The 16072-nt window shown below is 39.8% G+C and overlaps 1 protein-coding gene across 2 annotated transcripts in view; it reads left to right on the top strand.

Moving 5' to 3' along the window:
- The window catches only part of ARFGEF3 (ARFGEF family member 3), a 172780-nt gene that overhangs the window by 64111 nt on the left and 92597 nt on the right, over positions 1-16072 (top strand). For both annotated transcript variants that reach the window (XM_064360641.1, XM_064360642.1), the window contains 2 exons: positions 3567-3635; positions 12192-12314. In XM_064360641.1, the coding sequence (XP_064216711.1) occupies positions 3567-3635; positions 12192-12314 (192 nt within the window). The remainder of the gene's footprint in view (positions 1-3566; positions 3636-12191; positions 12315-16072) is intronic.

The following is a 16072-nucleotide window of genomic DNA, read 5'->3' as shown; positions in this document are numbered from 1 at the left end:
ATACATGCTAAGGACTGGGAACATCAACAGTTTCGATAAGTCATTGTTATCTGCTGCATCATCCTGGCTAGACACTCTGCCCTTTATATATTTTGTGAGTCCCAGGAGGGCATGGAACCATCAGACCTGTAATTAAAATCTGCTGCTCTTTTCAACAACAAACTGCAGGAACTTAAGGAACTGGCTTCATTTATGTGCTTTACCGTCCTTTCATTATTTCCTGTTGTTTTCAGATATATATGTTATATTGGGGTTCAGGGGTTTAGGAGTGCCCTCAGCTCCCCTGAAAGGATGTTTCTCCAGGTTCTTGGTCTCCTGCTCTCTCAAGAATGAGAGAGGCGACCATGGCACAGTGCACAGTAAATGCCAGACTCAAAAGTGTTTGTAGAAAGTGATTTATTTAGAGAGAGAGAAACAAACCGGAGAAGGAAAGAGAAAGAAACAACTAACTCTGATGCTGAGTGAGAGACTCCAGAAAGATGGAATCAGGAGAGGAAAACAGCTTCTACACTGAGTGGAAGGGATTAGAGACAGATGGAGTTTAGGAGGGGAAGACAGGCTTCCAGGAGAGATTATGGAAGGGGACTCCAGAGGGGAAATCAGGAGAGAGAAAGACAGCTTCCATGAAGGGAGTGTTCGTGGAAGGGGACTCAAACATGGCATCCAAAGGGGTGTGAAAGAAGGGGACTTTTAACCTGGGAGGAACCCCCACCTTCCCTAAGACCCTGGGCCAATGAAAGGAGTTCCTTGGAACTTCCGCTGGAGTGATTGACTTTATTTCTTCCTGCACCTGCGAAGTTTGAATATAAACCGTTGGATCTCCCAGATGGAGAGAGATGGGACGGGGGTATGGCGCTGGGAAGTTCTGAGAAATATATATATATATATATTTCTCAGTGAGTCTTTGAATATTGGTGGCCAGACATTAGGTATGAAAAGCCTTCCTTCCAACATCTTGTGAACATGGTCAGCATTGGCTGGGGGCCTGGATGCAGCCCCGGGCTTCTGTGAACTGTTGCAGGGAGGCCTCCCTCTATATATGTTGGGCTTCCCTGCAACACAGGGGGTCGAGCTTCCTGCATTCCCCTGAGAATCTTGATTACTGATACTGCTAACTCAACACCCTCATGAAGACCTCGCCATGGGAACTGCTCCTACTTCCAACCGCTGCTGCCAAAAAGCAGCTCTTGCTCACAGAAAACTGGGTCTTGAACGCTTCTTCCTAATCCCACCCTTGTGTACCTTGTATGAATGCATAGAGCCACGGAAGGCAGAAAGTCGATTGTCAGTCCTATAAGCAATGTTAATAATTAACCAATGCAGACAAATATTTGCCATCCTTATTTTCATATTGTAAAGTGGTGGCAGTCTTTATTGTTAATACCAAAAAAACCAAGAGCCCAGATGGACTGAGTGGCCTCTGCTGGCCGCCACCACCACCACCACCTCAGACTCCCCACACCCCTGCCATGAAACGTGGCACCAAAAATAAAAAACTTCCAAGTAAGAAAGCATCATGTGAGAATGTCCTGAGGGCCTTTCAGAGGCTCAGCGGATGGTATAGTCTAACGAGAAGATTGCAAATAAGCAAACAAGTCATTTATGAGACTGATGTCTGCTCTGAAGTAAATGAAACAAGGAGATGTGATGGGGAGCACACTAGAGAGGGCGATCCGGGAATGTCTTTCTGAGGGGGCGACATCTGAGTTGAGACAGGAAAGAAGCCAATCAAACCACATGGTAGAACAAGTAGAGGAGGGGCCAAGGACAGGGCTTTCCAGCCATGGGACCACCACTGTGTACTTACAGGGGCCTGGAAGATGTAGCCTCCCTCCAAGCCCAGGGTAGGTCCTGGTGACCCCACTGTCCTCAGCTTTCATCCCTCCCTGCCTACCAAATCCCAACTCCCAGAGATTGTCATGAGACAGAAGCCTTCATTTCCCATAAAGCCAAGGGGCGATTGCTCCCCTAATCCCTTTTTCTCAATCGCCACAGCACTTAGCCAATTTTTTTTTTGGGAGACAGAGTCTCACTCTGTCGCCCAGGCTGCAGTGTAACAGTATGATCTCGGCTCACTGCCTGCAACCGCTGCCTCCCAGGTTCAAGCAATTCTCACGCCTCAGCCTCCTGAGTAGCTGGGATTATAAGCGCCCACCACCATGCCTGACTAATTTTTGTGTGTGTATTTTTAGTAGAGACAGGGGTTCGCCATGTTGCCCAGGCTGGTCTCGAACTCTTGACCTCAAGTGATCTGCCCACCTTGGCCTTGCAAAGTGCTGGGATTACAGGCGTGAGCCACTGTGCCCTGCCAACTGAGCCAATTTTTATCTGGAGTGGATTCTTGGATTAAGTCCCTTTAAGAATCAAAAGACTGAAGAGCACACCTGCAATTAATACGCACTCTTGTGACTAAATATGGCAAAAAGTATTTCTTCCCCTTTAATTGCATTCATACTTACTTTCTCTGAAGGAGTGACTGTTCCTAGGACCGGCCTAGCTGACAGCTAAGAATATGAGATGGGGAGAGATTTTTTTTCACATCTGACAACTGCAGTTTTTGGACATACTGATTAGATGTATATCCTGTATTAGGTAAATTTGCTAGGCTTCCATGCTCCTTCATTAACTGAACAGATGAGAAAAATGCTCAGAAAACTGCCCCTGGCAGGCCAAGCTGCAGGCAGGGCATGGCTGTGGGGTTTGGGATCAAGGAACAGACACCAGCACTTTCGTGTCTGTTTTCTGCAGCAAGAAAAGTCTTTTATTGATCTGTTCCCTAAAGGCCTACAAGTAGAAAGTGAAGTTTTTAGTAATCTTTAAAGATCTTGCAAATGTCATCCACCCATTGTCTGTGTATCTTGGAAAATAAGGGAAGTAAGTAAACCCCATGCAGCATTCTGGAGGAAACTGCAAGAGGGAAGAGGAAAATGCCATAAAAGAATTTCTAATTCCATGTGGATTTGGGAAGGGGATAGGAATAGAAAATGACACACCTTTGACTCCCAGAAGAGGTGGAGATGGCTTTGCCTAGTGAGCGAGCACATGGAGTCAGATTCCTTGAGTTCAGATCTCAGCTTCACAGCTTGCTACCTGTATGACCTTAGGCAACATATTTAATCATAGGGTTTTAGTTTTCTCATCAGTAAAACAGGAGCAATAATAATAACACTTATTTTTAAAAGATCATCCTAGATAATTCATATGGAGTGCCTCGCATTAAGCCTGGCATTTTTCAAATGACTGCTACTAAACAACTCTTTTTCGGTTTTTGCTGTTACTGGACTCACGTCCTGGAGCTGTTGAGAGATGCTGTTTTTGGCCTGTCTTGCAAGTCCGTTCCATGGGGAGAGATTAGCAGCCTTTATTTTGTAAAGGATAGTCTCTGCTTTATTAAACACTGTGTGGCCACTAATGAGAAAGCAGTGGGTGGGCTATAAAGAAACATTAGATAAAGCAAATAGCAAAAGAATCATAAAAACAGGACTCCACAAAGGGCATATGAAACAACAGTGAATTTCCATACTGTTAACCCCTTGTCCGTTCTTTCATCTCGCACCTTGTTAAAGGTTTTACTGTGCATCACCTACACGCCGACATTTGATCTGAATGGGAGTGCTGTGCTGAAGATCGCTGAGGTGAGTACTGCCTGTGTCCTGTTCACAGCTGCTTTATCTCTAACTGGGATAAATACTGGGGTGGAACTAAGCCCCAGCACTGGAGTGAACCCTCCTCTGATTACTACCGTGGGGAATTTCTGCTAAGAAATTGATCTGTGGGAAGCATGCTGTGTGGTGCGCCATCCTTGGTCGTAACATCCTGTGTCTCAGAGCCCTGTGTGTTTGCGTTTGCTTCACTTGAGGCCTTAATTGTGGGAATAACAGTACTGATTCCCCATACCCTGCTCTACCCAGGCGTATTGCTTTCTTGGTCTGATTTGCCTAAGACTCATTGAAAAGCATTTGCTTTTAAAGAATAGTTTTTAAGAAACCAAGTAGGAGATTTAGAGAGATGTTTATAGATTAAATCCCCTCCCCTTCAAAACCCTGATAAATGCCTTTTGTAATGATAAAGTCTTCTCTTTTTCAATCGGTATTGCAGCCCAGGGTAATAAGTGCCTTCCAGCACTCCCAAGAATGTGTCCAACAGGAAACTTGGCTTCTTGAATGTCTGGCATATGCCTTTGGCTTTTGGAAACATTATCATTTCAAAGCTGAACTTTAATATGCTTAGAATAATTTCCCTTCCATTTCTTGAAGAGAATATCTTCAGGATTTGTATGTTCTGATAAGAGTATACATTGAAATGACAAAAAGGAATGATTTTCTGAGTTCCAAAATGATGGAGAAAAAGGCTAATTATCAGCACTCATGGAGAGTACTTACATTAGCAGATACATGTGCTTTTTATGGTATCATGTGGTATTAAAGAGGGAAAATTAAGAGAAAATTAGTTTTGAGCATGTAGAAAATTTTTATGTGACTGTCAAAAGAGAAAGCAGCCAATCAGCTGACCTCTCATTACAATACAAGTCACTTTTAAAATATGTACTGATATAGATGGAAAGAACACTTTCCTTTAACACATTTATATATATACTCTGTACAAGTAATGAAATCAAATAATTATCAGTGTTTGCTTTTAATTGAATCTTTTTTTTTTTTTTTTTTTTTTTTGAGATAGAGTCTCACTGTGTTGCCAGGCTGGAGTGCAGTGGCGTGATCTCGGCTCACTGCAACCTCCACCTGCCAGGTTCAAGTGATTCTCCTGCCTCAGCCTCCCGAGTAGCTGGGACTACAGGTGTGCGCCACCATGCCCAGCTAATTTTTGTATTTTAGTGGAGACAGTGTTTCACCATGTTGACCAGGATGGTCTCAATCTCTTGACCATGTGATTCGCCTGGTTCAGCCTCCCAAAGTGCTGGGATTGCAGGCATGAGCCACCTGGCCCGGCCTTTAATTGAATTTTAAGAGCCCCATGAGTGTTTTCATTATCTGCAGGTTCACTTTTCAAAAGATAGTGTTGTTTCTGAGAATAGCAAGAAGCAGGATTGGTGTGTAAGAGGTTTGTTAGCCCTTTGCCATCTGAAGGAAGAAAGGGGAGGTGCCAAGCTACTGCCCCTGCCAACGGAACTGGGGGGAGAGGAAGACAAGGAGCAGAGGGTCTTCAGGAGGAGAGGGCTGCCAGGGAGCTCAGCGCTACCCCTGGATAGGAATAGGTTCTCTTGAGGTTGTTAGTATCAACCTCACGAGAACTGGTTTTTGAATGAGAGTGAGAATGATTGAAAATCTAATTCCTGAATAATAGGCACATACCACCGAGTTTGGCATGAGTGAAGGGTATTCATTGAGAGTATCTGGAAGCCAAAATAAAAAGACTCAGCAGGCCCATCCAGATAGGATGCAACAACTAAATACTGTGGCCTCTTCCAAAACCAGGAAAGGAAAAACAACAACAACAGATCATAACCAAAGAGCGATATAATGATAAAGGCATTTGAGCTTGGTGGGAGAAAAAAGTGGGCTCCGGAGTCCCTCTGCTTACATGTGAAATCTGGCTCTATACTTCACAGTGGTGTTGCCTGGTATACCTGTGCCGACTTCATGTTTGCTCTCTGTAGATGAAATAAGTGATCCTTGCTCATAGTGCTAATGAGATAGAAAAATACAATCCACATAAAAAGCTTTTAGTGCAAGTCCAGCCACATGGTAAATGTGAAATGTTTGCCATTGCCACTTTTAAAGCAGGGAAGCAGTTTATAAAAGCACCTTAAAATAAACCATTTAAAACGTCTGTGGAAATGTTAAGAAGGAATCTAGATGTTCTCTTCCTGCTTACTCTTGTATACATTGACTGTTACTCATGAATAGTGTTTACCCTGAAACCTGCTGATCAGGAAGTGGGATGTGTACTTGAGTATGAAAAATGAGGCTCTATCTCCAAGGTACTGAAACTATAAAAGGATCATTAAGCTCTCAAAATGTAAATAAGAGGGCAGCTTTCATTTGTGTATCTAAATTTAGCTTGCTTAATTAAACTGCAATAATGAAAGGTTTTTAGAACAGCATCCTCTGTGACAGGAAGCATATGAAATATTACCAAATTTAAAAATGGACAACTATGAAATAGCCAACAAGCACTTTCTGCTCAATTCCATGAATAATCATTACTAAAACTCCATATGGATACATAGCCCTTCTCTTCATTCGTTGAAAGCTGAGCCCAAGATTTCTCTTAATACTATGCCCAGAGTAGCAGATATGTTGAGTTTTCCAAGGAAAGTTACCTTCATATAGGAAAAAGCTGTGAGAGTAGAAATTGCCAAGGTCTTGAAGTAAAAGAAAAGGTGGAGCTACAGCCATGAAGATGGTTAATGATGTTCCACTGGAAAGGTTTTTATACCTGCTGAAGGCTTCTCTGTGGGATTTCTCAAAGGCAGAAAGCCTTGTTCATAAATGCATGTATGCTGGTTTGTTTTTATTGACTCATGGAAACTTTTAGTCTTTGATTCTGTAGGATGCTATCAGGGTCAAGCAAAATCTTTCTCAAATGCCATTTTTTTTTTTCCTCTAAGATGCATACTTTCAAGGTATGAAAAACACCTTTTTTATCATTATTCATTCCAGCCAGCCAGCCCTCCATTCCAATATACTGGTTAATAATAATAGCTACTAGCCATTGAGTCCCTAAGGCATAGCAATAAGTAGTATTTTATGTGTCTTCTCTTTTTAATCTCTGCCACAACTTAATAAAGAACCCAAGCAAAGTGGAGTTCATTTGCTTGCTCAAGTTTCTACAGCTAGATACTCAAATCCAGACTTTTAATATTGCAAACATGTGCTGTGAATCACTCTGCTACATTGCTTCCTGGCTCCCCTCAGTCTTAGAGAATGTTAGTAGAATCTTGCCATAATAATATTGGCAACCGACTGAAGTTCTTAGGGGACTTAATAACCTTGGACCTTTACCGAGACATTTAGTTAGATAATTGTTCTATGGTGTTTTTATATATAAAGCTCAAGTGTTGATTCATTTTATTTTTTTGTGACCATGGATTCAAGTGGCCATTGGGAATATGCCATTTTTTCTGATATCTTTCCATATTGATAGTGTATCTTTTCTGAGCATTATATATAACACATTGGAGGGCTAGAAGTTAGTAATAGTTTCACTTGTTGCCCTGGGGAGCTTGAGAAACATTGAAGCTCAACACCCGCCACCAATGATTGTAATTTAACAGTTCTAGTTGTCACTAAAGTCTTTTTTAGATTGGGCTGGTTTATAACTTTTGAAATGTTCAGTGATACTTTTTTTACTCTGATATGGTAGCATTGTTTCTGAGACATACCTAAAATAAAACGTTCTACAATTAAAAAACAGAGAGTCTCAGATATAATCCCACAGAAAAATACACAAATACTCTAATCTATTTTATCTTGGAAGCATCTTGTTATGTTCTCTGTAAGAGTGGGAGGAGTAACCCCACCTCCTGGCAAGAAAACTAGCAAAGAAAACAGGACCAGGACCTCCAACCAGTTGAGATCACTAGAGTGAGGAAATCGCATTTCAAGGAGCTTGACTTTTCCTTCCTGAAACCTTTTCTTTCCTGTGTGCCAATCTCTATGGATTCTGGTTTGACTCCTCTGAGGAGCCTGTTCTTTAGCTAGTTACTGCTAGATGGGCTTTGAGCAAGCTAGTGCTTCTTTGGCAAGGAATTTCCTCATCTCCCTTAAACCTCTCACTTGCTTGGTTCTTGAAGTTGTTTGGAGTTAGATGTACAGACCAGTGTCTCTACTTCATTTTGGACTAGTTCATAGGACAGAGGGTCGCAGCAGACCTTCTGTAGACCAAGTAGATGGCATCTGGGAAGGTGCAGGAATGGATTAGTTAAGGTGTCTTAAGCCATTTTAATATGCCAACTTAAGCCATGAAGACAATAAAGGAGGAAGAGGCAAGTCACAATCAGATTTCTCCAGGTATGCCTGGCACTTTCAGAATTTGCTTCTGAGTTTACATCCAAAAGGAAAACCAGCAAACTTCCCTATCTAATGTGGTGATCTGACTTACTTATACAGCTGTTTCCTAGAAATAATAACTTCAGTTCACCCCGTGTATATATGTATGTTTGCATCAGCAGGACCAATTTTATGAGATGCCTCTTGCCACATACCCACTTATTCATCTGTCTTGGGAAGGAAAGACTAGGAAATAGCCTGGCAACTGAGTTGTCAGCATGATTAATCGTGGGGCTTAGACATAGTGATAGCCAAGATTTTCTCTGGTTCTAATGTGTTCAAGAAGGATTTATGGTCTTCCCTATGTAGACATTCCCTCTGCTTGTTTATAGCTTAATCTCTGATCCTTTCTATTTTTAATCACCATAAATTATTTTTCATCCCTATAAAAGTTTTCCAATTGGAAATATACTAGGTCTTCTCTTTATGGAACTTATTACTCAGTATTAGGCATGATTTTAACAAAGCAGTGCCAACAACTCCATTCAAATGGAAAAGATAAGGTAATTGCACAGTTCAACAAAGTGAAGATCATAAGTATTTTACAAAGCTAAGCACATTTTTATTGTGGCATCTTCTTTAATATTTGTGATCCCTTTGAACAATATATATTGAATATATATATGTGTGTGTGTGTGTGTGTGTGTGTGTGTGTGTGTGTGTGTGTGCTATGTTTCACTGTGCAGCTTCATATTAAATACTTTAGTGATTCCTTCCTGGGTTTAACCTAGTACTGCTATCTATCAGTCTACTTACTCAATGATGTAATGCTTTTATTACTTATGTATGGCCTGCAGACTTGTGTTTTCTTGTTCTTTTTCCTTCTACTTTTGGGGTTATTTTGCATCATTAACCATTTGTGTTTGCTCTCAGTTCTGTTTAGCATGTTATGGAGCTGGATGTCTACAAATCAGTGAAATAATCCAAGCATCCCTTATAACCTCCTCACTGCCCTGCGTCTTTGTGTGTTCCTTGTAATCAGGTGCCTGTAGGGATTTTCACAAGGTATCTGCCTTGGCCCTTTGAGCCTCTGGCAGAGGGGCAGGACTTAGACTTTCCCAGTGTTGATTCTGCATTATGAAAGCAAAAAGCATGGGCAGATACAACCAATAATGGGCAGAATAAAAGAAGAAACTGATTAGCTCTTTGCCAGAAATTCAGCCTGCCTTCGGACTTGGTTTTCTCCTAGCTGCTCTGATTCAGTGTATTCATTTAATACTGCTCTGAAGTAGAGGAAGAAAAGCATTAAAAATAGTTGGTCTGGAATACAATGAACAGGTTTAAAAAATGGAAACCCTAGCAGCATTTCTTTCTGGGTACCTAAAGAGAGCCATATCATCAAATACATGGTAATTGTTATATTTAATGGGATAGCCTTCAGTCTTTATACTCCCAACTTTAGCCAAATGAGCTTCTTAAATTAATACTTTTTTTAGCTGAGTAAACATGCTTACCTTTTCCCTGAATAAAATGTTTCCTGCGTTAAGTCATGTCCAGTGTTAATGCCTATAGTATTAGCAACCAAACACTAAAAACAGTGCTGGCATTAAAACTAAAAACAAAAAAACAAAAAACAACCTTTGATATTTGGAAAGTTCTTGTCTGTTTACAGCACTGCGTTATAGAAAATCCAGTTCCTCATGTGTGTACTTTCTTTCATGAGTCTAAATTTTTTTAACAGATTTCATAGTGATATGTCTCTCAGTATTCAAGAGAGTTTATATTAAGTGTGTAATACAGCTCTCAGAATAGCTCCTCTTTCATCTGTAATGCTTTTAAGGCTTAAAATTCCCCCATAAATTTAAAATGTCAGAGCTTAGAGATCTTCAAGATCAACAGTTAAAAAGATTTCTGAGGAAATGTAAGATTTAAAGAAAACTGTTAAATTATGAAATACAAATGATACATGATGGTGAGTTTGGCTTCATCAAAGTGAATCACTGCACTCATTTAGATGATTTTCGAAGTTTTAAAACCATTTCATCACATGCAAAAGTAGAAGTATTTCAGGATTAAAACACCTTTCGGGGGTAGATAGGGTCTCTGTCACCCAGACTGGAGAGGCATGATATCATAGCTCATTGCAACCTCTACCTTCCCAGGCTCAGGTGACCCTCCCTTTTCTGGAGCTGGGACTACAGGCATGCACCACCATGTTCGGCCAATTTTTGTATTTTTTGTAGAGATGAGGTTTTGCCACGTTTCACCCAGACAGATCTCAAACTGTTGGGCTCAAGCAATCCAGCCACCTCAGCCTCCCAAAGTGTTAGGATTACAGGTGTGAGCCACCACATCTGGCCTGAAATACCTTTTTTTCTAAGCATGCATAAATTATTGTATCTTCAAATCCACTATATCCACGATAATTTGAGAAAATGAATTAAAAGTCACATGCCCTAAATACTTTTATGAAAAACAAACACTTTATAACTTGCTTTTGCTTCTTAACTATTAAATGAATTAATTTAGGCCAACTTTCAAATGCATGTTTGAGGGTTGTTAAGTTTTGTCCAGGTTGAGAAGACTGCCTTTTTTTTTTTTTTCAAATACAGTTTTTCAGTTTCAAATGCTCCTTTGAAATGCTAATAAGAGATAAAGTAAACTTAAAAAATATTTGTATTTACCTAGTTAATTCTGCTAGGTAAACATAGGCACGGCAGAAAGAAAAAAATAACATGAGCCCTGGCAGAAAATTCCTCAGCTTAAGCAGAAGCAGCAACAAAGATTAAAATTTAGTATCTTGCCTGTCTCAGTTGTCAATCATTAAATTAAATTTGCCATGTAGGTGAGAACCCTGTATTTTCATTGAAGATAATCTTGGAGTTACTCCTAGAAAAATAATTTAGGAAATTAGATACCTCTTTTTGTTTTTGTGTCTCTAAATATGTTTTGTAAAATTGAAGGCCTTATGGAGAGAGAAAAAAAGGTAGGCAAATTTAAAGCATGCATTTTCATGTCTATCCCTGTGGCTTCCAGAAGAATTATCGGCAATAAAATATAGCATTAGGAGAAATACCTAATGTAGATGACGGGGTGATGGATGCAGCAAACCACCATGGCACATGTATACCTATGTAACAAACCTGCACATTCTGCACATGTACCCCACCATTTAAAGTACAATAAATTTTAAAAATCTGAAAAGTCATGACTTTCAGCATCATATAATCAAATGAGGGATTTTTTTGTTTCCTAGTTGAGATTTCTCGATGTAGTAGCCACCATCAAGTCTTTGTAGGCTCAACAAGGCATTGATACTTGCAAGATCCAAATAGGCCACCCTTGGTTTTACATTCACTTTGCAGGACACAGGACCCGAAACAGAGCAGGACAGTGTTAGGCATTGTTATTCCCGGGGTCCTCAAAGCAGCCTAGGGAAGAACCTCCAGCTCTCAAATGACAGCATAGGTGCAGGGAGATGAGAGCCATCTTGGTGAGTGCAATTACCTTGTTCTAGAAGCCCCATATCCCACACAGGACCAATATTTCTGAAACAACTCTATTAGCAGAGTTTGCAGAGTTCCTTTGGAGGCTGTGATCAATTGGAAGAGTCAGTACACCTAGGGAAGCCCAAACCTGTGGCTACCCACCAGGCATTCACAGTCAATTCAGTTATCTCAATTCAGATGTAGCATAGTAATTTGGAAACATTTTTGCCATAAGCCATGCTACCTAGTAACACAGCTGATATTCTACCTTTATGAAATTTCCAGAAAAACACAGCTAGACGTTTGACCCCATGGTCAAACTCATTCATAGAGCAGGAGAAAGGGTTTTGCTAACCCTTTCCACATACTTCATAACCTAGGAGTTAATAAGTTCTGTTCTATCTCACCACAAAGGGAGCTTTTTCTGATTAATTTCCAGCCATCTGAGTTGGTTCTAAATAAAATTATTTGGCACATCTAAAAATCACTAATTTTCATTCTCCTATGATGCTCAGAGGAACAGGTCGTAAGAGTGGTAATCCTTAGGGAAATACTACTTTTCCTATATGCTTAAAAACAAATTTCCAGGAATTTAAAATATATTTAGTTATATTTAGTAATAACCAGTCCTAAATCAGGCTGACTCTCTGTTTAAGAGGGATTTGATATCCTCTCCGGTTAATCCCAAAGAATGTTGCTAATGAGCTGATACCTGCAGAGCATGTGTGTTGCTGTCTTGTTTCTTTACCAGGTGTGCATTGAGACATACATAAGCAGCTGTCACCAGCGTAGCATAAACACTGCTGTGCGGGCAACTCTCAGTCAAATGCTGAGTGACTTGACTTTACAGTTACGGCAGAGGCAGGAGAATACGGTGAGTCTGTGACACCCCCAACGTTCATCACCTTCCTGGTGGTGTCTGTGTGTCCCATGCCTCAGGGCTCCTCCTGCCAGGGTTGCCTGCCTACTAAAAACAGTAGGAAGGGCTTACTTATCTTAAAAGAACATTTGTTTGTATAAATTAAGCTCTTTAGATGTTTTCTTGTTTCACCCCAAAGCTTTGAGAACTGCTTTTCCTTACAATTTTCCTAATTTTTTAAGTCATTGTTTTGAAACTTTTTAAATCATTGTTTTAAAACCTCTCATTGAAAATGTTTATTAGAAATATTGCAATGCATTAACAAATATTGGAAGTAAATTTGAAATTGAGAAAAATGAATAGAATTTATGACATGTTTTGAGGTTGGATGCGTTTCCCTTTGTTAACTAAAAGAAGGCGGCAGGAGGCCTCCCTCACCTGCTGGGGCCTTCAGGGTGAAATTGAACTGGTTTTCTCTCTGTCATCAGAGCCCACTAGAGCTTTTTGCTCTGAACTTGAACAGATTGTCTAAAATGAGTGTTCCGGGGGGAAATGTAAGTGTAATTGGCTTCTTGTATATATTATCTTCTGGGAATGTTAATGAAAGGATGATTCCTCTTCAAACTTGGTGTTTTGTGTTGTTTTAAAATCTGCCTCTGTAATGATTTAGATTAAAATCCTTTTGAAATCTGCAAGGAATGTTCTGAAATGACATTAGTTATTTGTTCAAATAGAAAATCTCAGTTGCAGTCCCAGATATCTCAGAAATTAATTTTATAAAAAATAGGATTTATTTAACTTCAACTATTTGTAATTATTTTTAATTTCAATTATTTTCTAATTTTTAGAAAATCATGGAGTTGAAGGGAACCTTAGAGATGATCTAATCAAATTCTTTGCTTCTCATTTTATAGATGAGAAGATGAAGCTCAGAAAGATGAAATTGAAATTAAAATTAATGAGCTTATCAATGAAGGAGCCATAATTAAACCCTGGTCTCCTAGTTAACTGCCAGGGCAACTTCTCAGTTAATATGTACTCTGGCAGCCACTGTTGAAAACAACACTTATCTGAAAAAACAAATATTGATTTTTTTTTTCTTTTCTGTTTGCTATATCCAAAGCCTCAGTTTCTATTAAAAATTGTTTTAGCTTGAGATATTTTTATTACTTTAGCTTACCCCTTGCTAAAAACAGTTTTATTTGTAGTAGGATTTTGAATATAGGTGGTATGGGAATATTTAGTGTAAAAGAAATTAAAATAAATAGAAAACATATTAAGAGAAAAAGTGTTTTTAATGGACATGAATCTAAGATGTTGAGAAATCTTATACACTCATATTTCATCTATACTAAATGGCAACATGATCAAACACTATATTAATATCTTAATATTTTTAAATGAAACATTTAAATCAAACTTTGTAGTTTCAAAGTGCTTTCAATTATATGAATTCATTTAATCTCATTTTTAAATTTTTAAGTAGGAGAGTATTAGGTTTCAAGTCAAATACCCCAGCATTTTAGCTCATATTGCTCTTCTGTAAGATGGCAAAGGTGTACTTATGGAGGTCCAGGTGATACTGTAGAGGCTCTCAATCTCTGTCCTGTTATTATGTGGCTAATCAGCCTTCTGGTCCTGCTCATCACGGACCATCTGGACTCATCCCAACCGGAGGCAAGATCTCAAATTAGGTAGAAAATTGGTGTTTCCTGTTATTTCCTTTCTATTACTTATGTGGTCCCTGGAGATGTGATTCCATGTCCCAGAAAACATAGTTCTCAGGATGCTGATATTTGAAGCATTTGTGATGTCCAATGGAGGGCGTCATAAGTTGTTGCCACATAAGAATTAGGTATTTTTTTTAAAGCTCTTAAAGTGGAGCAGTCTGTAGGAATGGAGAGGTTTGTTTTAAAGAGGCCACATATTTCCCTGGGGAACGCTGAGCATTACCTGGGGAAGATGTGTATATTTTCTAGCACAGCCTATCACTGTGTAAAAGAAAATTTTTAAAATCTCAGGACCCCCACATTCCTTATGCCAAGGGAAGGTTAAGCCTGGAGGCTGAGTCATGCAACACCCTCTTCCAAATGAATTGCTACCACTAGCGTTATGCAGTAGCAAGACTACTGCATAGTAGCCACAGAAGGGTAAGAGGCCTCAGGCATATCCAGATGACTGCCCCAACAGATCACTCATAAGTATAGTATTTGCTGGCCTCCCATAAACAAGGACATGCCTATTGTTAGTTTAGGTCCGCAATCTAAATCTAGCTCCTAAAACTAAAGTCTGTCTGATTCCATACTGCTAATGTCAGTTACAAGCCTATCTTCCCAGGTGCAGAATAAAGACAAGATCCATCATTCCTCTATCTACCCAGAGATATCTGCATATTGATTCTTCCTTTACTCCCATTTTTTTCTTCAAACATTTACTTTATGTAAAATTTAGATTTCCTGGGCACTAAGTAAAATCTCACGAGCATGTTACTGTCTACCTGCCTTTCTTCCTACATGCCTTTCTCCCTCCTTTAAGGAAGTGTAGAAACCTCCTGAAAACCTTTTCAGAAAAACAGCCACAGGTGCAGACAGCCATAGGTGTGTCTGCGGCTCACATTTTTCCTGGGCGTGCCCTAAAGCTAGCTTAAACCTCGACTGATTGAGATACTTGCCTCAGTCACTCATTTCAGTTATCAACTGGAAGGACATCATGGGCCACCTCAAAATTAGGAAGGTGAAACGCAGTGGAAAGAAAATAAATAATGTAGAATGCCAAAATCATTAGCAGGATGTATATCTTCAGCCTAATGTTTATCCCCAGCTGCACACCCAGGACAGATGATAATTTTGATTTTGTATCATCACAAATCCTACATATTATCCAGCTTTATTACTGAATTATTTTAGGTAACCTAAGCTATTGTTAAGTTGGAAGTTACTAATTTCAAAAAGTAAAGTTGCGACATTTAAATATTTGGGGCTGAAGGTTGGAGGGATTCTCCTACCCTTAAATATGACTCGGATGTGTTTCCTCCATAAAGTGGTGTTCTCAACTTGACTTTAGCCATTCTGAGCTGTAGATTCTGACATAACATTTCACAAAAGTTGCTGTGGAAACAGCTGACTTGCAAATTAATGAATACAGAATAGTAGATATACATGCTTGTAACAAGTTTAAAAATTAAATCACCATGGGATGAGTTACATGTCTGGTAATTAATTGGCATGAAAATACCTCCTTATTATCTCCTGGTGCAAAGAGGTAGGAAGAATAAAGGACCACCTTCCTAGTCTCAGCTCAGTAGTCACTGAGTTATCCCTGAAATGGGAAGTAAGTCTGATTATTTGTAAATGTCTTTTCCTTCCAGTTTCCCTTCCCTCACAGTTCTGTCTTTGTCCTCATAGTTCTAGATGTACCTAGCCCAGAGCAGCAGGCTAGGTGCAGTTAATATGCTCCCTGTCAAACACGAAGATGGAGCTTCTGACCAGTGGTTGTCTTTGGACCTGTATCTTGAAGTCCAGGAACCTAATTCTTCTTATGGTCAAGAGTCTGTATTTATCAGGGACCATGCACAGTGTCAGCTGTAGCCTTGGAATAAGTTGTTCTCTGTGCAAAATTAACTCACCTCTTTAGCCAGGCATTGCCCCAAGTCATAGCCCAGCATCCTGGAATCCTGAAAGTTTAAGTGCACCGCAGGGTTTAAACTTCCAGCAAGTGTTCACGTTTGCACGAACACTCTCGAGTGAATTATTTTGGGAACTGATAAACTCAGT

This window comes from Aotus nancymaae, unplaced genomic scaffold (genome assembly GCF_030222135.1).
Source record: "Aotus nancymaae isolate 86718 unplaced genomic scaffold, 86718_ANA_hifiasm-v0.15.2.pri h1tg000040l, whole genome shotgun sequence".
NCBI classification, from domain to species: domain Eukaryota; kingdom Metazoa; phylum Chordata; class Mammalia; order Primates; family Aotidae; genus Aotus; species Aotus nancymaae.
Note: the sequence above shows the minus strand (reverse complement) of the source record. Positions and strands in the feature narration are given on the sequence as shown.